General features: G+C 44.7%; 1 protein-coding gene across 2 annotated transcripts in view; it reads right to left on the reverse strand.

Moving 5' to 3' along the window:
• vaspb (vasodilator stimulated phosphoprotein b) overlaps positions 1 to 13,845 on the reverse strand; it is a 76,708-nt gene extending 62,863 nt beyond the window's left edge. For both annotated transcript variants that reach the window (XM_059640937.1, XM_059640936.1), the window contains exon 1: positions 13,528 to 13,845. In XM_059640937.1, coding sequence (XP_059496920.1) covers positions 13,528 to 13,532 — 5 coding nt within the window. In that variant the 5' untranslated portion in view covers positions 13,533 to 13,845. The remainder of the gene's footprint in view (positions 1 to 13,527) is intronic.
• Between the last annotated feature and the right edge of the window lie 10,375 nt (positions 13,846 to 24,220).

Genomic DNA, 24,220 nt, shown 5'->3' on the forward strand with positions numbered 1-24,220 from the left:
AGGACTCTGTGACTCTGTAGGGATGAGTAGAGTTTCCAAACAAGTAATAGGGTAGAGAGTATGGAAAGCATCAGGAATCTAACTTAGGCACAGCCACATAGACAAGTCAGGACGAAAGGTCCATTTCTGCACTGTATGACTCTAAGATAGTCAGAAGTCTGATAGGACTTCTTCACTTCTGAAGGGTGACTGGATTTAAATTATTGAGTGATTTTCTCTCTATACCGACACTGCCAGATCTGTTGAGTTTCTCTAGCATTCTGAGTTTGCTGCAGAGCTCACAATCTTGGTTTGAATTGTCAGCTGTCAGAGAAACCATAAAGAATTTTTTTTTTAAAAAAAAGAAACGTGGAAAACAAACAGTTCGTGATCTGCATTCCACATCCTGTACCATGTTGCGCATCTGTTGAAGAGAACACAATCACATGATGCAGTGACAAAAACCACTCTCTCTCAGGACACAGTGCAAGAGTATTCTGAAGGGTCCCAACCTGAAATATCAGCCTTCCTGCTCCTAAGATGCTGCCTGGCCTGCTGTGTTCATCCAGCTCTATACCTTGTTACCTCAGATTCTCCAGCATCTGCAGTTCCTACCTCCTCTGCAGAGTATTCTGCCCAGGTTACTCATCCCAGTGGTTTCCTTGACACCAGGCCAGTGTAATCTCACTTTTCTACTTATTCCCTTCAGCTATTCTTACTTTCAAACAAATCTCCCATTCCTTTTCAGAAAGATATAATGGGTTTGGCTTCAACTGTTCATAGCAGAGATTTCCAGATTCTCTACCTGACCTACAGCTAACTAGTTAGACAGCATCTTCCAAACCCATGATCACTTCCATCTAGAAGGACTGCAGCAGCTGATGCCCTGCAAGTTCCCCTCCAAGACAATTACCATCCCAACTTGGAAATAGGAGCAAATTACTGCAGATGCAGGAATCTGTACTGAAAACACAGAAGAAAAATGCTGGAGATCACAGTGAATCAGGCACCATCCACGGAGACAGAGCTAGCTAACAGAGTCGAGATAACTCTTATATCGAGCTTGGAAACATATCGTCGTACCTTTGGTGTCACTGGGTCAAAATCCTGGAACTCCCTCCCTGAGTGTATCACAAGCGTCCCAACACTATAAAGAGCAGCAGTAAGTCAGCTCACTTGCACCTTCTCAAGGAGGAATTGGGGATGGACTATAAATGCCGAACTAGCCAGTAATGCCCACATCCTCACCTTAACTCCCAAGTCTCTCCTGACCTCTGTGAAAGGCAGGAAACACATTTTAGCCAAATGTTGGACAGGGCAGTCACTTAACGAGGCATTTTTCACTCAAATGGTCAACATTTGCCCTTTAGGGACCAGTAGAAACTACAACCAGGCACTCATTTCAATGCTATTCGTGGGATTTTACTGTGCTCAAGCATATATTGCTTTCTGCTACATAAATCAGGGGAAAAATCAAATGGAAACTCGTGCAGGGTGAGTCCAGATCATTCACAGCACACCAGGAGGCTGTTTGGCCCACAGAGACTATACCACAGACCAATCTAGTCAGTCAATCGTGACAGACACAGCTAAAAAGATCTTTCTCAGAACATCCTTATCGAAATGGCTGTGTGTGTTTGGGCAACTGAGAGCAGAGATCATCAGAGTACGCGATGTTATAGTTCCTCTTACTTTAACACAATGCAGAAGAAATGGCCAACACTAAGGCTTTCAAATCCAAACCCGCCTGAACTCAGAAATGCAACATCCATCCATCCCCATTGCTCAGCGACTTTTTAATTCAAAACAGCTACTTCTGGTGTCAGACGAAATTTCATGTGTTCAGCGAATGCAACAAAGCTTTGAAAAGCTCCATGTTGGTGAATTTAATCACACAGCCACATCATGAGGTCAAGCTAAGCTGTCTGATTCAGGATTCAGTGAGGGGGTGGGGGGGGGGGGGGGGGAGGAAAGGAGGGTGCAGGCAGCTCACAGCATGACAGCTAATAGAGGAACCATTAAAATCAGGGACAGTAAAAAGACAGACAGAGAGAGAGAGACCTGGGGGTTGTCTGCTCTCTGTTCAAACTCCACACCCAAAAATGGCAAGGAGTTCATTCCCCCGGGACTCTCCCTTGCTCCTAATGACCTCACTGGGAGAGACTTTGTCCCCAGAGGAACAGTTGGGAATGTTAGAACAAAGGGGAAAGCACTGAGGAAGGGGTTCACTCTCAGATCTGGTGTAAATCACATCAGGTACAAAGCTTGAAATGCTTTCTCTCCGCTCCAACAGTTCACCTTAATCTCAGTGGAACAGTTCCTTAATGTGCTAGAGCGTTGCTGGCTGGTACGAGTGATTCATTGACCAGATGAAAACCGCATCAATGCCATTATCTCAAAGGACACGAGCAGCGGATACACAGAAACACTGTTCCCTACATGTTCCCCTCCAAGCCACTCACCATCCTGACTTGGAAATATCTCAGCGTTCCTCCTTACATCCCACAAGTGAATAAAAATTTTTAAAAACTGATCTAATTAATATTAGCAGAAAATACTGTACGCACTCTTAGTTCAGGTAAGTGCATGCTACTTTGAACCAACGTTACCAAGGGACCAATCATCGAAAGAAAACATAGCAAGTTCCCATGCACCATGTGAGCATGAACCTCCTGGTTAGAGTGGCCTATTCTTCACTGTTCTCTTTGTTAATCACACATGAACTTTACTCAAAAGGTGGTGAATCACTTGTAGTCTCTGAACCTAAGGGCTGGGGGGAACCTTAGGCTTTAAGAGTTCAATTCTGACCTGACCACTGATCTCATCGAGGATGCGGGTGTCTGAGTGGGCCAGCATTTACCGTTTATCACCAATTTCCCAGAGGGCAGTTCAGAGTCAGCCACGTTGCTGTGGGTCTGGGGTCATATGTAGGCCAGACCAGGTAAGGATGGCAAATTTCCTTCCCTAAAAGGATACTTGTGAACCAGATGGGTTTTGCCCCAGACAAAGACATTAGTTGCACCAGCAGACTCTTAATTCAATAAAATGTGGAATTAGAAGTCAAAACCATCTGCTAAGGTGGGATTTGGACACCGTTTCCAGAACATTATGTAGGTCGCAGCATTAATCAGCCAGCAATGATATCACGAGACCCACTGCAACATTATGGACTCTTAACTGCCCTCTGAAACGACCCCAACAAACCACTCAAGACCCTGGGCAATAAACAACCTTTATCCTGTCCCAACTGCACGACAGACTTACAATCCAGTCACACAGCAGTCTGGAGGAACATGGTGTTTGAACAATCAAGAGAGATTTTCACACCAGTGAAAATATGCTCTGCTGTTACACCAAACAATTGGTTGGCGGATAGCATCACCAGTTCACAGCCAGGAAATGCAGGGTTCAAACCCCACTCCAGACAACCCCCACAACATGGTTACCCAATAATGGCTCAAAAAGCAAACTCACACGATTAAGAGAGCTCCAAATGGCAAACTACTTTTGCCACCTCCCATAAATGGGCCAATCATTGCAGGAGATTAGATTCAGGTGCCAGCTCCAGGCACCTCAAACACAAGGGATACAGTCATCCAGCACAGAAACAGACCCTTCGGTCCAACTCATTCATGCTGACCACATACCCTAAATTAATCCAGTCCCATATCCCTCTAAACTCTTCTTATTCATGTCCCCATCCAGATGCCTTTTAAATGTTGTTGTACCAGCCTCCACCACTTCCTCTGGCAGCTCATTCCACACACACCACCCTCTGTGTGAAAAATTGCCCCTCAGGTCCCTTTTAAATCTTTCCCCTCTCACCTCAAACGTATGTCCCTCTAGTTTTTGGACTTACCCACCCTTGGCTATTTACCCCACTGCACCCCATACACGAGGTGAACTAGAAAGTGCCAAAAAGCATTCAAATGCCAGGGGGATTCAGTAAGACAGGGCCCAAAAGGAACTTGTTCTCATAAAAGCCAATCAATCCAGGAGTAGGTTAGTGGGAAGGACACAGACGGTGACGTCTATGGGGGGGCATGGGGGGTGGGGTGGGGTGGGGTGGGGGCACACTTTCAGACATAAGAGGAGGGTAGGCTTGTGGGACTATTGGCCTTGTTTCATCAACTCAACTCAAAGACCACAAAACGGATCACTCAAGTTACTGCGTTCCACCGCAACTATGTTGCGCTGCTATCAGCAATTTTTATCATTCGCGTGCGAGCTCTTTGTGAACTAGTTACTTTATAAATAAAATGTGATGACCAAGGCTCCTCCAAAGAGCACCTTCCAAACCCACACCCACTCTCCATCTAGAAAGACAAGGGCAGGAGATGCATAGGAACACCAGCCCCCTGGGAGTTCCCCTCTGAGCCACGTACCGTCCTGACTTGGAAATATACCGCCGTTCCTTCACAGGGTAAAAATCCTGGAATTCCCTCTCTAAGGGCTTTGTGGGTCAACCTACAGCATGCAGAGTACAGAGGCTCAAGCAGGCAGCTCACCACCACCTTCTCGAGGATAACAAACATTGGTCTAGCTGTTGATGCACAGATTCGGTTTACGAGCTTTTATTTCAATAAAAAGAAAAGCAGCTTTTGCAGCATAGTTTAGGATGTGTAGACACGGAACAGCACGGCGAGAAGCAAGAGAACGAGGCTGTCAACACAAAGTAGTAGCTCGCTAACCGGGCGCCAGGGGAACCTGACACCACAGGCAGCACCTTCTATCAAAAGCACATTGTCACAAATCAATTATTGGGGATAAATGTACCTTCTGTTGCTGACTTACAGCTATTGTCTCATCATTGTTAGTACCATGGTTTCTAGGAAATTAAAGCTGGCGAGCTCAAAATCAGCACTGAATTCAATATAGGGTTGTTAATAATAAGGATATTGATGAATTCTTCTAATCCTGCTTGAGCGAATCTAAACTACATAAGGGACCCCCAATGGCAGCATCCTCCCAAAGAGGTGAGTGAGAAGGAAAACGTAACCCTCAAAAAGTCTGAAGACGACCTTGGAGACGGGAGAGGTTATTTTGAGCCAGGAAAACTGGAAGCAAACAGGAAGCTGACTTGACTGATTCGTGGCACAGTGCCCCAGCTGGTTAGCGCTGCTGCCTCACAGCGCCAGGGACCCGGGCTCGATCCCACCCTCGGGTGACTGTCTGTGTGGAGTTTGCACATCAACGCCGTGTCTGCACAGGATTCCTCCGGGTGCTCCGGTTTCCTCCCACAGTCCAAAGATGTGCAGGTTAGGGTGGATTGGCCGTGCTAAATTACCCATAGTGCCCAGGGATGTGCAGGTTAGGGTGGATTGGCTGTGCTAAATTACCCATAGTGCCCAGGAACGTGCAGGTTAGGGTGTGTTGGCCGTGCTAAATTACCCATAGTGTCCAGGGATGTGCAGGTTAGGGTGGATTGGCCATGGGAAGTTACTCCTACAGTGTTCAGGGATGAGTAGACTAGGCGGGTTATGCAGGACGTTCTGAGGGTCGGTGTGGACTTGTTGGACCTGAAGGGCCTGTTTCCACGCTGTAAGGATTCTATGATAGCAAGAAATGCAGAAGCTGGAGTCAGTCAATACAGTGTGGAGCTGGAGGAACGCAGCAGGTCAGGCAGCAGAGGAGCAGGAAAGTCAACATTTCAGGTATACAAGATAATAAGGTGCGAGGCTGGATGAACACGGCTGGATGAACACAGCAGGCCAAGCAGCATCTCAAGAGCACAAAAGCTGACATTTCGGGCCTAGACCCTTCATCAGAGAGAGGGATGGGGTGAGGGTTCTGGAATAAATAGGGACAGAGGGGGAGGCGGACCGAAGATGGAGAGAAAAGAAGATAGGTGGAGAGGAGAGTATAGGTGGGGAGGTAGGGAGGGGATAGGTCAGACCAGGGAAGACCCTTCATCACGACTCTTCCAACTATCCCCCAGTCGCTGCGAAACCTCCTTCAAGGACACCCATCTTTAAAGAAATTGTCGTCCTCCTCCATCCGACTGATTATTGGAATGAAGGATCTGTCTCTGATCCTGTCCTCACTGCAGTTCAGGGGAATGGGGACTGGTCTCCGAGACGTGAAAAATCCTGAGGGAGCTCGCTGGGGGTAGATGCTGAGTAGACGTTACCCTCTGGGGTGAGGAAATTTAGATCTGTGGGGAGTGGGGGGTGGGTTGGAGGCACAGTTACAAAGGAAGGAGTCTGCCATTTAAGATGGAAAATGAAGGGCAATTAGTCATGAGAGGTTTGAAAGACTCTTCCCTAGAGCAGCGGGCGGTGTGGGCTGAATCATCGAAAATGAAGCTAGATAAAGACTTGAGTGACTTCAGGGTTACTGGATGCAGGCAGCAAACTAGAGTCAAGGTCATAATTAAGATTTAGCCACAATTTTATTGAATGGAAAAGCAGTGTAAAAGGTCTACCTCCACTCACCGCAACGTAAGCTCATTCCACAGGCAAACAGTTGGAAAAATATCACACTGTGAAAACTCACATACAAGGCACAAGCGACATTTCACCATGATTTAGAGAGGGGGGGGCAATAAATAAGAGCATACTTCCTGACCAATATTTAACTCTCACCCAACATGACTAAAAGAGATGAATCAGTCATTTGTCACTTAACTGTTGACAGAGCTTGCTCAGATGTTCTAGTTTCTACCTCTGTGCTTTCTCCCCTGACAGTTCATTGAAGGGCTTTTATTTTTAACACAAATGTACTGTGAACCAGAGGAGTCACTCCCAACATTTCACTATACAATTAAACACACAGAGGTGGTACCGGGGTCACCCAGAGGAGCAAGTAAATCCTCGAGACCCGGGTTCAAATCCAAGGGGTGACCTTATAGAAGTTTGTAAAATCATGACAGGCAGGGATAGCGTGACTAATCAAGGTCTTTTCCCCAGTGCAGGGGAATTCAAAAGTAGAGGTTGTAGGTTTAAGGTTTAAAAGTGACATAAGAGCAGCTTATTCACACAGAGGGTGGTGCGTGTATGGAACGAGCTGCCAGAGGAAGTGGAGGAGGCTGGTACAATTACAACATTTAAAAGGCATTGGATGGGGACATGAATAGGAAGGGTTTAGAGGGATATGGACCAAATGCTGGCAAATGGGATTAATTTAGCATATCAGGTCGGCATGGATGAGTTGGGCTGAAAGTTTCTGTGCCATACGGCTCTGTGACTCGCCACGGCAAGTGGTGGATTTCAAATTCTCATAGAATCACTGAAGCCCTACAGTTTGAAAGTGGGCCATTTGGCCCAAGTCAACAATGACCATCCGAAGGGCATCCTACCCACACCCACCTTCCAAAATCTCTGAAACCTTGAATTTCCCATGGCTAACCCACTTATCCTACACATTCCTGGACACTATGGGGCAATTTAGCACGGCCAATCCACCCTAGCCTGCACATCTTTGGACTGTGGGAGGAAAACAGAGCATCACAGACATGGGGAGAACGTGCAAAATCCACACAGACAGTCACCCGAGGTTGGAATTGAAACTGGGCCCCTGGTGCTGTGAGGCAGCAGTGCTTACCACTAAGCCACTGTGCCACTCCAAATGTCAATATTCCTGGGCTGCTAAGAACATCAAAGGAGGGGGAAAGATTATTTTGCCTGAATTTGGAGGGAAAGTGCAAGTATAATTGCTGCAGGAAGCAATCTAACAGCTAATGGATGGACTGGACTTGAAGCTGTGCACCAATATAATTCTTCCTAATTTCCACAGTTCCGCTCTGTTTCTGGGGCAATACTTATGTTGAAATCAATGTGCCTGAAATGTTAAAGCAACTTGCATTCACCAGCTGTGTTATGAAGGAAATTTACAATGTCTTTCACAACCGTGGGGGCATTTCCAAAGAGGTTTGTAGCTGTTTGAAACGGTTTAGAAATGGAATGGGTCTCTAATGTAAAACAGGGGTTCACAACCGCCTTGGAGATATTTCAGGAGGCTCCCAAAACAAGTGAAGCAGGAGGTGTTCAGTGCATATTGAGCTGTGTAGCACCACAGGATTTACTGGTTTTGTTTTAACAGCTTCTTAATCCTTTAAATTCTTTCATAGGATGTGTGCATTCTCAGCAGACCGGCATTTGTTGCCCATCCCCAACTGCCCCCTAACTGATTGAAACAGCCCAAGCTAGCCAGAGGGCAGTTATGGGGTCTGGAGTCAGACGTAGGCCCAGGCTGGGTATGGATTCCCCCTCCTAAAGGGGCATTGGCAAACCAGATTGGTTCTTTTTTTTTTAAAAACAACAATCCTGTTGTTTTGGGGTCACTATTGCATTCAATTCCAGATTTTATTAACATAATTAATTTATGAGGCAGCACAGTGGCTAGCACTGCTGCCTTACTGCACCAGGGACCCCGGTTTGATTCCAGCCTCGGGTGACTGTCAGCGAGGTGTTTGCACGTCTCACCTGTGTCGGCTCTGGTTTCCTCCCACAGCCCAAAGATGTGCAGGTTAGGGTGGCCTGGCTGTGCTAAAATTACCCTATAGAATCCAGGGAGGTGCAGGCCAGGTGGGTTAGCTGTGCGAGTTACAGGGCATAGGGTGGGCGGTGGGTCTGGATGGACTCAGGAGCCAAACGGCCTGCTTCCACACTGCTGGGATTCTATGATAAATTGACAATTTGAATTGTGAGCACCACAAAAAGAAGAAAAGATGTCTTAGAGAGTGCAGTAAGGCTTTGGGAGGAACCTCATGGTTTAGAAGGCAGGAGATAGTAATTACATGGAAAGACTAGTTAATATGGGCGCTCACTTCTTTACAGACGAGATTTGACAGAGGTGTCTAAAAGCACAAGGGCCCTGGACAGGGTAGATTGGCAGAGGGGACACTAGTTTAATGTTACCAGTAGAAGAGCCTAGTGTATCAAGAAATAAGTTTTTTTTTAAGCACAGCAAGTAGTTAGACTTTGGAATGCATGACCTGAGTGTGTAGATCATTTGGGGCTCCCAAAAGAGAACTGGACAGTTACCTGGGGAGAACAAATTTATAGACTGCAAAGAAAAGGCAGGGTGGAGTGGGACGAGCTCAGAGAGAACCAGCCTCTGTACTAACGGCCTCCTATCGAACTGTGCAGTGGATCACCTTTCAGCTATCGTCAGTTGCCTCTCTCTCAAGTTGTAGAGTTTTATTTCCAAACCTCGCTGCGGGTGTATCAACTGGGTGTTTAACTGTGTTTGGATTCACTTTTGAAACAAATGGAGCTGTGTGTTTGGAGATACAAGCTTGCATTGCAAGCTTCTGCCAACAAACATTAGTAAAGTGTGTACAGTCTAGGCTACTATTGCATTCTTCATTGGTTCACTCCATTGTGTAGAACATACCTCTCTCTGCCGCTCCACCACAATCTCCTGCTTTACAACAATTACTAAAACTGACTGCATTGTCCCAATTCCTTGGTGACAGTCTATGCCGAAGAACACGCCTGGGAAGCACCTTGGGATATTTCACAATGTTACAAAGCGCAATAGAAACATAGGCTACGCTGTGGGGTTGTGAAGACTAGGAACATAGAAACAGAAGTAAACCATTCAACTCTTCAAGCCTGTTCTGCAGATTGAGGAAGAGGCACAGGAGCAATTAAAAGATCAAAAGTTGTGGGGCTAGAGTAGGCAAAATGACCTTGAAAATTGCACAGTCACAGAAATAGACTCTTCAGTTCAACCAGTCGATGCTAAACATATTCCCAAACTGAACTAACCTGCACTTGGTCCATACCCATCAAACCTTTCCTGTCCATGTATCTTTCCAATGTCTTTTAAATGTTATAACTGTACCCACATCCACCACTTCCTCAGGAAGTTCATTCCACACACGAACCACTCTCTGTATGAAAAGTTTGATCGTCATTTCCTTTTCAAATCTTCCCCCTCACCTTAAACCTATGCCCCCTAGTTTTAGACCCCCTCCTACCCTAGGGAAAAAAGACCTTTGCCATTCATCCTACCCATGCCCCTCATGGCTTTATAAACCTCTATAAAAGGTCACCCCTCAACCTCCTATGCTCCAGCCTATCCTTATAACTCAATTCCTCCATTCCCAGTGACCCTGGTACATCTCTTCTGAACCCTCTCCAGTTTACTAACATCGTTCCTATAGAACCGGACACAGTGCTCCAGATGCCTTTCAGGGAATCTGCATCCCTCACCTGGTCTGGCCACCAGCAGACTCCCATCACTCAAACCTGTGAGGGAAAGGAAATGATGACATTCAACGTCACCCAGTCACAGTGAGCCAAGCATTCCAGCCCCTACTGCCCACCCCCCCGCCAAACAAAAACAGGATCTAGGAGGATCATAGATGACTTGGTCAGTGTCTATTGAGGAAACATTCTGTATCAATTCCACACCAAACCTGACCAATGCAAGTGAGAGAGACGGCGTGTGCTCCTTCCCCATTCCATTGGGAGTGTGGGCTGCATCACACTTGCAGGCAGCAATCCCATGCAATGCCAGGTTAAGCAAGTCCACTCAGCACCAGGTTGTGTGCAGTTTGGGGGAAATGGTGCACCCCGTTTACGTTGTCACCTGCGGCTCCTGTCATTCCCTAAAAGGGTCACTTTCACATTTTTGGTTGCGTTTCGGCCCCAGACTCATGATCAACGGGAGGAGAGAGGTGCAGACGAGATCAAAGGGTCCCTTCACTGGCCTGGCCAACGTGGCCACTGACAGCATCAGGCTTTGGTTATGGAAGGGCTGGTAGTATTGACCCCACTGTGCGGTTATGTTTGCGTTCTGGTCCCATTAGGAGAGAACGTGCATTGTCTACTGGTACTACTGGATGGTCTAGAGACCAGTGGGCATAACAGGGGCTCAAACGCATCATCAGGCCAGGCAATGCTGTTGCGATTTAATTTTGATCTATTTCCATCAATTGTTTAATTTTAGTACCGTCACCCACCAGGGGACGTCTACCTACAAAAAGGAGGAACAAGAGAAGGCCACTCGGCCCTTCCAGCCAGCTCCCCCATTCAAGAAGATCACGGCTGATCTGATTTTAACCTTAACTCCATGCTCCTGCATATCCCCCGATCTTCTTTCACAAACCCTCCCCCCCACCTTGGGTCATCAAGAATCAATCTCCCTCAGCCTTAAAAATATTGAAAGATTCTACATCCACTGCCTTTTGGAGGTAGGCAATTCCAAAGACTCACGACTCCTCAGAAAAAAAAGTTTCTCCATCTGTTTTAAACAGTGACCCCTCTTTCTAGAATCTCCCACAAGAAGAGCCATCCTTTCCACATCCACCCAGTCAAGTCTCCCTCAGGATCTTAGGTGTTTCAATTCAGCCACCGCAGACACTAAACTCCATTGGATACATGTCCGGCCTTTCCTCATTAAATAAAAGTCTACATTGGTTAAAGTTTTGTTTTCAAACAGTACATATCGAAACAGCTTTATGTCCGGCTTAGGAGGGAGCAGTGAAGGAAACTCAGGGTTGAACCACTGTGACTCATTGCTAGCATTGCCCCTTTAGAGAGTACGAAGGTCACAGATTGAAATCTCACTCGGAGGGATGGAAAACGGGAATGAGGCCAACAATCCAGACACAGCACCATGGGAGGGCAGACTTGTTAGAGGTGCTAACAGGACAGAGGCTTTTGTAGGCAGACTCTTGCAGCTACCTTTTTAATCTGCAAAATATTTTTAAAAAAGGGATGGACGGAGTAGGCACAGGCAAGATGATGTTTCCCCTGGGTGGGTTTCTTTTTTTAAAAATTTATTCGTGAGCTAGGTCAGCATTTATTGCCCATCCCTAATTGGCCAGAGGGCAGTTCAGTGTCAACCACATTGCTGTGGGTCAGGAGTCACATGTAGGCCAGCCCAGGTAAGGATGGAAGTTTCCTTCCCTAAAAGGAACAGAACAAGATGGGTTTTTCCTGACAATTAATAATGGATTTATGGGCTTCATTAGGCTCTTAACTCCAGATTTTTAATCGAATTTGAATGGCACCACCGCAGATGGTGGAATTCGAACCCAGGTCCCAGAACATTACCTGGGTCCTTGGATTAACAGTCTCACAATCGGCTTATTACAATTCCTCACTTCTTTTAAATCCAAAACAAAATAAGAGAAACTGTGTGAAATCTGAAAATAAATATCAGAAATTGCTGGGGTGGGGGGAGGCAGGGGACAGAAAGGAGAGCGAGATAACATTACAGGTTTAAACACAGATTGCTGGAGAAACTCAGCAGGTCCAGCAGCATCTGCCGAGAGAGAAGGCAGAGTTAATGTTTAGCCCGGGTGACCCTTTTTCGGAATGAGGGTCTCTGGATTTTAAACAAGAACTCTCCTTTTCAGTCCAGCTCAAATTCTGCTTGCCCTGGATACTCTTCTTCCACACATGGCTAAATAATTCCAAATGTCTCTTTAAATAAAAAAAACCTCTGCACCAGTTACTGATTACATTGGAAACGGCATGGGTCTAATCCAAGGAATTTTTTTCGTTGGGAAGAAACCCACATCACCCAACAACTATTTGCTTTCCTTATTTAAACATGCCGTGATGTCACACGGCAACTGGAACTGTACAATTAAGCCAAGTGACCAAACGGCACTTTAGAGACACACAAGGTGCGTGCAGACACACACTCTTGTTACCAGGAAACTTGGTTGTAAAACTCAGGCTGAAATAAAGCAGCTGAGTTGAGAAGAGCGACTCAGGAAGTCATGTTTAAGCTATTACAGAAGTCAGGTTTCAAAAACTTTTAGATTTTCTGCACCAGAAGACTTTCACCGTGGTATTTAAGAAAAGGAGTCGCGGGGGGGGGGGGGGAGGTGGTGCAAGGAAAGAGAAAAGAGATGGCACAATGGAATCTTAGTTTAAAAATAAACAGCGTGAGGGGAAAGTTGGCTGTTTGATAGCTTACTCTCGACTGTGGTTACTAGTCTGCAAAATTCTTGTAACAAAACATCATCAAAACCACATTAATTACATTCCCTACCAAACTCAGGCTATCAGAACCCATTAAAACATTGTTCTTCCTCCAAGATCAACAGTGAACAAGTGAAAACAAATGAACAATCCAGGCTGAAAAGGTACGTTGCATTGTTTTGTGTCTAACTACAGAATTGGGGGGGGGAAAGTGCACTTGAAATTAAGTTTCTTCAAGAGGGGAAACAAGCACACGGACAATGATAGAATTAGCAATCGATATTTCTTAATAACAAACAAAAAAAAATCGAATCCCCATTTTAAGAAAAAATCCCCACTCATGAGGGAACCGGAATCAAACGCAGAAGTTTCAATCTGATTGATCTACCACTGCAGTTAAACCCAACTTGATTAAACTGTATTTTCATAATTTAGCCGAATCATTCGCGTCTTAGAAAAGAAAACGAATTAATTTTCCTACACGAGGCGTAGAGAAACTATGTCCATTTCGTTTTAGGCAGAAGTCAATGGACTTGTGTCCTGTTTAGAACACAAACCCAAGGAAATTGAATCCCATTCAGCAGCTCAAAAGCACGTTATGAACCGGTGGAAATTCACACATACCCAGAAACTGACAAGAAAAAAAAGACTTAAGTCCTACCTCATATTTGGTTTTTGAAGATTCTCCCTTTCGGTGGCTAAAGGTTCTGCAAAGCGAATTCCTGTCCTGACGTGTGACTACTCACACACCGATTTTTCCTCTGTTTCTTTCAATCTAAGAGGCGAAGTATTAACCTGCCCAGGGTGTTTCTTTATGTTCCAGCTCCCTCGATCACCGCAGTACGTTGCATTCCTCTTCAGCAAAGAGCACTGTCCTGTTGTAACATGCTTTTTCCTAACTGTTCCTTGCCACACTGTAACCACTCTACGTTACATTGCATTCCCTCCCCTCCCTGATCCCAAGTGCTCACACACTCCCCTTCACCCCACAATGCACAGCCTTGCACTTCCGCCAGCACCGTGCAATTTAAAAGGGCTACGGCTGAGATCGCCTTAAAAGGGCAGATAAACAGAGAAGAAAATTCAACTCTCTCTGGGCTGCACTCTCATTGCCGCAGTAGAGACGTGAGGACAGTGCAGTCCTGACGGAATGCTACGTTGTTAGATGTGTCACACCTTTTCCTTCAGGTGAATTTAAGAGACACCACTATATGGAAACAAGGTAGGTATTCCTCACCCTATTCCACCTCGTGCCAGGGCCATCGCTTAGTCCTCAAACAACACATCCCTGCTATTATAAGATAATAAAATGTGAGGCTGGATGAACTCAGCAGGCCAAGCAGCATCGATGCTGCTTGGCCTGCTGTGTTCATCCAGCCTCACATTTTATTATCTTGGAATTCTCCAGCATCTGCAGTTCCCGTTATCTCTCACATCCCTGCTATTTGTGGGAGCTGACTGTGCAAATTGTTCTCACATTATAAGCAGTCGCTACGCTTCAAAAGTATTTTCTTGTCTGTAAGTGTTTTGGGATTGTCTGAGGTTGTATAAGGTGCTATATAAATGCAAGTCTTTTTTTCTATAACAGATAACATAAAAAGTGAGGACAAGCGAGTATAGAAACATACAAAATTATTAAGGGAATAGATGAGATAGAAACAAGGAGGCTGAAACGAGATCTCAGCGGCCATAGCCTCAAAATAAGGGGCAGCAGATTTAGGATGGAGTTGAGGAGGAATTTCTTCTCCCAAAGTATTGTGAATCTGTGGAATTCCCTGCCCAGTGAAATAGTTGAGGCTCCCTCATTTAATAAATTCTGTGGCGAACATGGATTTTTGAACAGTAAAGGATTTAAGGATTCTGGTGAGCGGGCAGGTAAGTGAACCTGAGTCCATGAGAAAGATCAACTATGATCTTATTGAATGGGAGAGCAGGGTCCAGGGAGCTAGATGGCTGACTCCTGTTCATATTTCTTCTTCACAGTATAACATTTCATAAAATCCCATTCAGCCCATCAACACACCTGTAACCCTGCATTTCCCAAGGCTAATCCACCTAGCCTGCACATCTCTGAACTCTAAGGGGCATTTCAGCATGGCCAATACACCTAACCTGCACGTCTTTGGACTGTAGGAGGAAACCCATACAGATCCAGGGAGAACATGCAAACTCCACACAAACAATCACCCAAGGTTGGTATTGAACCCAGGTTCCTGGCACTGAGAGGCAGCAGTGCTAAACACTGATCCACTGTGCCAACATTTGGAACTAACCTTCAAAACCATGTAGATTTGGGGAGAGTTATGTGCGTGTGTACAGTTGAGCGATAACCAGCTGATTCATTAAAAATTAAATAACATGCACTTACTTTAAAAGAAAAACAATTTGAGGAAGATTGTGGTGCAGTGGCAAATTCAACAGATCAATAATCTCCCAGCTAATACTCAGAGCGCGGTAACTGCTGAAAATTAAATTGAATTAATTAATCTGGAATTAAAAGGCTTGACAAATGGGAACCTGCGTGACCATGTGCTGATTGTTGCAAAACTAAATAGTTCATGCATCTCTAATGCCTTTAAGGGAAGGGAGCATCCTTACCCAGTCTGGCCTACATGTGACTCCAGACCCACAGCGAGGTGACCAACTCTGAAATAGCCAAGCAAGACACCCAGCTCCAGGGCAATTAGGGGTGGGTGACAAATTGCCCAGCGTTACCCTCACTCTTTGAAATACTATTCAGGAGTTAGGGCAAGGGAATAGGTTACTGCTGGTACTAACTGACCAGAGTGCCAACATTTAACAACCTCAGCTAGCTACAATGTTGGGTCCAGAGGCCATTATCGACCAGAATCACAGCACTCTGCTCTGGATCACTGAGGACAACATTCTGGCTACTCCTCTGTCACCAAATCCACCAACTACACCACCATCCCTCCAGTGGTGCCACACAGGTGGTTGGGCCAGGCTGCCCAGGCTCTGGACAAGGCAATCTGCAGCCAGACTCTCTCTGAAGCTGTAGTGTAGTGTGGAGCATCCTCAATGGAAGCTGACCAACCTTTTGCCTTCTGAGGCATAAAGGTAAAGCTGTAGTCCTTTCAGATTATAGGGCTACACACTCATGAGAGAGCATTGGCTGGGGGTGAGTTTAATGTGAGGGTCACCATGCCGCAGGCAAGGGGAGAGAGTGAGAAAGAAAGTCCTTTGTGATAATCTCAGCTGGTACAAGAATTGAAGCCATACTGTTGGCAGAACTCTTCAATCATCCAGCCAACTGGGCTAATTGACTCTCTCCAACTTGGTAAATATCTTATAGCGCCAGGATAGGCAATGGAGGGAGATTCCAAATGTTGGCACAGCAGTGATTCTCAATCGAAATAAAAGCACAGTCCTGCGGATGCTAGAAATCAGAAAAAAAACATGGAGATTCCTGGAGAAACTCTGCAAATCTGGCAGTATCCATGGAGAGAGAAAACCAGAGTTCACACTTTGAGTCCAGTAATCCTTCGTCAGCACAAGAAGTCACAGCAAACTTGAAATGTGAACTCTGTTTCTCCACTGATGCTACCAGACTTGCTGAGTTTATCCAGCATTCTGTTTTTGACTCTGAGCTGTTTTTGTTAACCATTAGAAAGACTTGAAAGGGTTCAAAAAATATTTACAAGGATGTTGCCAGGGTTGGCGGGTTTGAGCTACAGGGAGAGACTGGATAGGCTGGGGCTATTTTCTCTGGAGCGTCAGATGCTGAGGGGTAACCTTATAAAGGTTTATAAAATGGGGAATGGATGGGGTGAATAGCCAAGGTCTTTTCCCCAGGGTGGGGGAGTCCAAAACTAGAGGGGCATTGGTTTAAGGTAAGAGGGGGAAGATTTAATAGAAACCTAAGGACAACTTTTTCACACAGAGAGTGGTGAGTGTATGGAATGAGCTGCCAGAGGAAGTGGAGGAGGCTGGTACAGTTACAACATTTAAAAGGCATCTGGATGAGTACATAAATAGGAAGGGTTTGGGAGATATGGACCAAATGCTGGCAAATGGGACTAGATTAATTTAGGATATCTGGTCAGCAATGGACAAGTTGGACCAAAAGAGATAACGAGGTGTGGAGCTAGATGAACACAGCAGGCCAAGCAGTATCATAGGAGCAGGAAAGCTGACGTTTCGGGCCTAGACCCTGTTTCCATGCTGTAGAGCTCTATGACTCCAAATGTAATTGGGTTGAATCATATACTTGTATTCTGTTCTGGAGTTGGTACTGATGTTTGTAACCATGTGAGGAAAGGACATATACATAAAACGCAGTAGGCATCCAGATAGGAATGCTAAAGAGAGTGGCTAAAATAGTGGAATTCTTGTGTTTCTTTTAATTTGGGGAACAAGAGGCCTGATTTTGGGGAACAAGAGGCCTGTTTTTGGTGAAACCCTCTTTGATAAGTTGGTGTCTGAGAGATCTGTCAGGTATGGGAACAAGTGGCCAAGCCCTCTTCATTCTCTTCCACTTGAACCACTGGATCTCTACTCAAAACAGTTTTAAAAGACAGGGGTTAATTGCCTGGTGCAATGGTTGATAGCAGCACTAGGCTATGTGGCAATCAAGAAGTTCCTGGGTCCGTTATCACAGGCTGTTAATTTGACCTCATAAATTGCATACTTGAATAACAGTGTAAAAAATACGAGCAGGAGAGGGCCATCTGGTCCCTAAGCCTGCTCCACCATTCCATAGGATCATGGCTAATCCATTTTGTGGACTCAGCTCCACTTACCTGCCCACTCACCATAACCCTTAATTCCTTTATTGTTCAAAAATCCATTTACCTTTTCCTTAAAAACATTCAATGAAGTAGCTTCAATTGCTTCACTGGGCAGGGAATCCCATAGATTCACAACCTTTTTGGAGAAGAAATTTTTCTTCAGCTCAGCCATAAATCTGCGCAGCCCTTATTTTGAGGCTATGCCCCCTATTTCTAGTTTCACCCACCAGTGGAAACAACCTTCCTGCTTCTACCTTATCTATTCCCTTCATAATTTTATGTTTCTATAAGATTGCCCCTCATTCCAATGAGTATAGTCCCAGTCTATTGGCAATCTCTTCTCAGAAGCCAACCCTCTCAACTCTGGAATCAACCTAGTGAACCACCTCTGCAGCCACTCCAGTGCCTGTAAATCCTTTCCCAATTAAGGAGCCCCAACCTGTGCACAGTATTCTAGATTACTCTTGGTCTCGGGAAGGAGGAGGGACCAGTGATCCCAATAACGTTGTCAATCCTGAATGGATGTACTCCCAGACATTAAATCACATGAACACACCCCTCCCACACACTTTCAATTGGCCTGCAAAGTCCACCACCCCCACCATCTCTCACCACATCAATTGTCCTTACTGTGTCCTCCCCTTCCATACCATTTGGGAAAAGATTGGCTGAGCCATGCAGCCTTTATTCCCTCTACTTTTATTTAAGAAAAATCAATACAAAGAATACTTTTTATAAACCTTAATGAGCCCCTCGTAGTATAAAAACAATATCTCTGAACCAAGATAACAAAGTGTGGGGCTGGATGAACACAGCAGGCCAAGCAGCATCTTAGGAGCTCAAAAGCTGACGTTTCGGGCCTAGACCCTTCATCAGAAAAGGGGGACGGGGAGAGGGTTCTGAAATAAATAGGGAGAGGGGGGAGGCGGATAGATAGAGGAGAAGATAGGTGGAGAGGAGAGTATGGGTGGGAGGTAGGGCGGGGATAGGTCACTCCGGGGAGGAGGGACAGGTCGAGGGGGTGGGATGAGGTTAGTAGGTAGGAACTGGAGGTGCGGCTTGAGGTGGGAGGAGGAGATAGGTGAGAGGAAGAATAGGTTAGGTCCCCTCTCCCCACTGCATCCCAAAACCAGCCCAGCTCGTCCCCGCCTGCCTAACTTGTTTTTCCTCTCACCTATCCCCTCCTCCCACCACAAGCTGCGCCTCCATTTCCTACCTACCAACCTCATCCTGCCCCCTTCACCTGTCCCTCCTCCCCGGACTGACCTATCCCCTCTCGATCTCCCCACCCATACTCTCCTCTCCACCTATCTTCTCCTCTATCCATCCGCCTCGCCCTCTCTCCCTATTTATTTCAGAATCCTCTCCCCATCCCCCTTTTCTGATGAAGCGTCTAGGCCCGAAACATCACTTTTTGTGCTCTTAATATGCTGCTTGGACTGCTGTGTTCATCCAACTCCACACTTTGTTATGTTGGATTCTCTAGCATCTGCAGTTCCCATTATCTCTGATCACAATATCTCTGAACCAGATTGTTACAGATTAATTGAAGATAGCAAGAAGAAACTGAAGGAAAATACTTGGAAAACAGTTTAGTGTTGGAAATTAGAGTTCTGATGAAGTCACCTGATTTGCAATGTTAACTCTGCTTTCTTCCCAAAGTCATTGCCAGGCCTACTGAGCTTCGCCAGTAATTTGTTTTTGTTTCAGATCTCCAGCATTTGTAGTTCTTTGTTTTATTTTAGTGTAGAAGCAGCCTGTTTTGGCTGGAAGGTAACTGCAGTGACCTTGCCTTGCTTTGGGAACAGGCTGTTTCAGAACAGACACTGGACTTGTTTATGGCCGCCAAGCACAGGGGAATGCTTGGGAAAGTACTCAGCATGGCCATAGAGCGCAACATCGGATTCAGAATAATATTAATAGTGGAGACTTTCACCATCACAGTGCTGAAGATTAGGCCCATGGAAACGAAGATAGAGCTCCAAGTGCCAGTTATCACTCAGGAGTCCCTGACATGAAGACAAGGCAGTGATGCTCGCTTGTTAGATATGTGTAAAGTAGTTTAAGCCAATAAGTTTGCTCATTAGTTTGTACATATCTAAAGTAGATCAGTGAGATTAGCTTTATTGTCGTATGTACTCAAATGAGCAGTGGAAAGTTTATTAGTTGTCACTTACAGTGGCATCTTCGGTACAAAGGTACCTAGGTACAGCTTCTTCAGTGACAACAGCTTAGGAAAAAGAGAAGTAAAATGTTCAGCATTGCAGAAAAAGAAGCTACTAAGCTAATAAATTTGTTGTATTTAGATGCACGTTGTCTTGTATTCGTTTTGATTAGAACATGAAACATTTCAGTGCAGTACAGGCCCTTTGGTTCTTGATGTTACACCAACTTGTGACACCAATCTGAAGCCCATCTAACCTACACTATTCCATTATCATCCATATGTTTATCCACTGACCGTTTAAATGCCCTTAAACTTGGTGAGTCTACTACTGTTGCAGGCAGGGCATTCCACACCCTTAATACTCTGAGTGAAGAACCTACCTCTGACTTCTGACCTATATCTGTCACCCCTCAATTTAAAGACCCCATTAGGCACTTTCAGATTAAGAGTGCACTTGGCACAGTGAACAGGTTTTGAGCAAAATGTTCAAGAATGTAAAAGAGGAGGAAGACCGAGAGCCGAGTTCCCTTGACTAGAGAGAAGATGCTGCCCTCCACTTTAACGAGACTGAAACATTCTGTGCAGACAGCCTGTTTGTTCTCTAGTATCAATGAGCATCCCCAGTTATCATAGTTGTACATTTTCTCTCTAACTAATTCAAGTATCACTGGAACAATGGTTTAATTGGCTTTTAATTTGAGAAGCATTAGTTTTTAATTGAAGTTACTATGTCACTGGGATATTCCAAAATGCGATTGATACTTAGTTTGATGGAAAAGTTAGGATCATTGGCAGCAAGAGCTGTACTGGAAACTGTAGAAATATGCAAAAGTAATTCTGATTATATCCTTGATAGACTTTCAAAAGAGGTTATGAAAGGAACAAAAAGAATGAAAGATATATATATACTGAAAGATGTAACTAAAATGCTAACTCTGATTTCTCTCCACAGATACTGCTGGGGTTACGATATTTTCTTGCTTTTTTTTGGCAAACATTTTACATTTTGCCCTCTCATTATTGTTCCTTTTAAAAGAGAGAATAGTGTCTCTCTATCTGCACTACTCAGCTCGCTTGTGTTTTTGAATCCTTTATTTTGATAATCTCCTCAGACTTCTTCTCTGCAAGGAGAATAGTCCCAACCTCTTCAAACTATCCTCATAGACTTTTCCCCAGGGCAGGATTGACTGCCACGAGGGGTCATAGTTTTAAGGTGTTAGGAGGAAGGTATAGAGGAGACGTCAGAGGGAGGTTCTTCACCCAGTGAGTTGTGAGCGCATGGAATAGTTTACCAGTGATAGTCGTGGAAGCGGAGTCATTAGTAACATTTAAGCGACTGCTGGACATGCACATGGACAGCAGTGAATTGAGGGGAATGTAGGTTAGGTTATTTTATTCTTGGATTAGGATTATCCCACGGCACAACATGGTGGGCCGAAGGGCCTGTAACTGTGCTGTACTTGTCTATGTTGTATGTTCTACTGATTTAGAAATTGCCCAGAATAAGTTATGGTGTCCATTTGTGTACTTTGCAGTTGGATAAAGAAAATAGAAAGCTGCAGAAGTTGGTAAAAGAGCTACAGGGTAAAAATGATTGCCAGCAAGAAAGCGATATACCCATAATGTGTAATAGAAAGAAAAGGTTGTGGGTAGACCCAATATTGCAATTGGATGAATTGAATATTGATGTTGAAACCCAATAACAAAACAGATTTTTCTCCTTATTTGCAAAAATCAAAACACACCAGTCAGAAATCTGTGAGCAAACAGCAGCTGGGACTGTTATCTTGCAAGAAAGGGCAGGTAACCTCGAGAACGTAGTTGACAGGGTTACCCCAACTGTTCTCTCCTTGTGTAGTGAGACAAACCTGGCGTGTAACATCACCAATGTGCCGTAAAGGGTGGAACAAGGAGTAGGACCCTTTGGCAAACATCAGTAAATTTCTTCCCCCAGTGAAGTTAAAGAAACCCTTTTGTGAAAATTGAATTGTATTTGCAGAGAGTTACAGGGATAGCATCTCTTCCAATCAACTGAAATCAGTACTAAAACAAGGCATGGACTGAAAGCATCATGGGTTCAATACTTTAAAATCTTATTTCATTGAAAAGTTTAGAAAGTGTTCTTTTTTTAAACTGCTGCAGTACGACGTTGTGGAAAAAAGTAGTCAAGCTTGTTCTCAAAACATAGATAAACCTTTGGAAAACATCCAATTTGAATTCTGATTTTGGAATGAGAATTTTTTTCTTAATATTCATATTTTGCAGGTGGTGTTAAAAGAAAACACTAGGTAAATTTTTAAGACATTGGAAATTTAAACTGTTTCAGAGATAGTAGGAACTACAGATGCTGGAGAATCTGAGATAACAAGGTGTAGAGCTGAATGAACACAGCAGGCCAAGCAGCATCAGAGGAGCAGGAACGCTGATGTTTCGGGCCTAGACCCTTCTTCAGAAATGCAATTCAAAATTCTTCAGAAATTTAAACTGCCAATTTGACATTATCAGGAGATTTTGACATTTTAAATGCGACAGTATGACATCACCTCACCTGCTAACTTAGGCCTGCCGTTTTTGAGACCAGCAGACTGACAGGTTTCAATATTCTCACGCACCTTCTGTCATGAGGAGACTGGTAATTTTGGTCAGGACTAAATTGTGGACATTATTAACCCACTTGGCTTCTTCTTGAGCCACAGTGGATTCTGTTTCTGAATAGGTTTCAAGAACACAGTGAGGGAGCTATTTGCCTTAGGGTGGCATGGTAGCACAGTAGTTAGCTTTGCTGCTTCACAGCATGAGGGACCCAGGTTCGTTTCTAGCCTCAGGTGACTGCCTGTGCAAGTTTCTTCTGGGTGCTCCGGTTTCCTCCCACAGTCCAAAGATGTGCAGGTTGGGTGGATCAAACCATGCCAGATTGTGCAGGCTAGGTGGGTTATCAATGGGAAATGCAGGTTATGGGGATAGGGTGGAATGCTGTTTGGAGGGTTGGTGTGGACTTAATGGGCTGAATGGTTTGCTTCCATGGTGTGGGGATTCTATGATTTTTATGGAGACAGAGCCTTTAAAAACAGAGGAACCCTGAACTGACTACAATCACTGGAATCTCCAACATACGAGCACTGTTTAAGCCTGAATGTAATTGTTTGTGAAATTGGAATTGATAAAATGTCATGACACAAGTTGCCAGTTCAAACACACAATGGGAAATTCAATTGAATTTTAAAGGAAAATATATTTAAATCTTTAAATTTTGATTTAAAATAAAAGCCAATGGAAACAGTCTAGGAGGTTTTAATTTGTTAAAAGAAAAAAAGGGGTTACATTGTTTGGGAAGAAATTAATTGACCGCTAACGAAACCTGTCAGCCTAAAAGCACTGCTAGCGCTGTGAAATTACTCAGCATAACAATACAGCACAACATGTCAGAATTAGAGGACTTGCCGCAGCGAGAGGGACTTTCTCTCATCACACAAGGGTTTGTATGAGACCTGGGTCTTGGGATTGAAGATACAGCTCCAAGTTCCAACCATCACTCAGGAGTCCCTGACACGAACACAAGGCAGTGTTGAATAGTCTAAAGTAGTTTAATAGATTCACTCATTAGTTCGTATATATCTAAAGGTGAACAAACTAATAAAGTTGCTTTATACTGAGGCGTATATGTCTTCTTGTATTCATCTTGTTCAGACCTTAAAGAACCCGTTAGGTACTTTCAGACTAACAATACACCCCTTCATGTTTATCCCAAATTTTGCTTGTAACAGAATCCTGGAGGGTAATCATCGATTCATGGAGGCTTCAGGGCAAACCTGGAAGGTTGGCAACCTGGAGAATCTGTCCCAGGTGCAGCTGAAGATGATCCCTACTGGAAAATGAAGGAAGACAGAAGTGGGCACGACTGCACTCTGCAAGCCTCATTCCTCAGGGCACTGCAGGGAAAATGATATGGATACTGGAACAATACACTGTATGGAAAGTTGGAATGACTTCTCGACAGCTATCTTATTCTGCCATTCAAATGACAACAATAGAGGCTGGATCAGTCATTTCTCCTCATCTCAACCCACATCCTTCAAATATAATCTCCCTCTGTCACATAAAAGAACCGCGGACTTTTCCTCTTGGTGGTAGCATTTGCAAACTTTAGAGATTAAGAGTGCCAACCACATGGAATTTATCTGCTGGAGTGTGCCTGTTCATCTGCTGTTAGCAGTCTTTAAGGGGGAGATCCAAGTTAATTATTTTTAAACTACTTTCTTTCCTCCCTGAATCTTGCCTTCACCAAGGTCTGCTCCAGGCACTGTTTCCTGGTTTGCATTGTCCAGCCCATGTCCACATCAAAAGTTCATTCCTGAAAAGCCACGAGCTCTTTTAAGACCAGTGACCAAGAAGGCATGTTTCCTTCCTCTCTGTCCTTCCAACTACTTAGGACCTAGAAG

Source organism: Stegostoma tigrinum, chromosome 39 (genome assembly GCF_030684315.1).
Source record: "Stegostoma tigrinum isolate sSteTig4 chromosome 39, sSteTig4.hap1, whole genome shotgun sequence".
Classification (NCBI taxonomy): domain Eukaryota; kingdom Metazoa; phylum Chordata; class Chondrichthyes; order Orectolobiformes; family Stegostomatidae; genus Stegostoma; species Stegostoma tigrinum.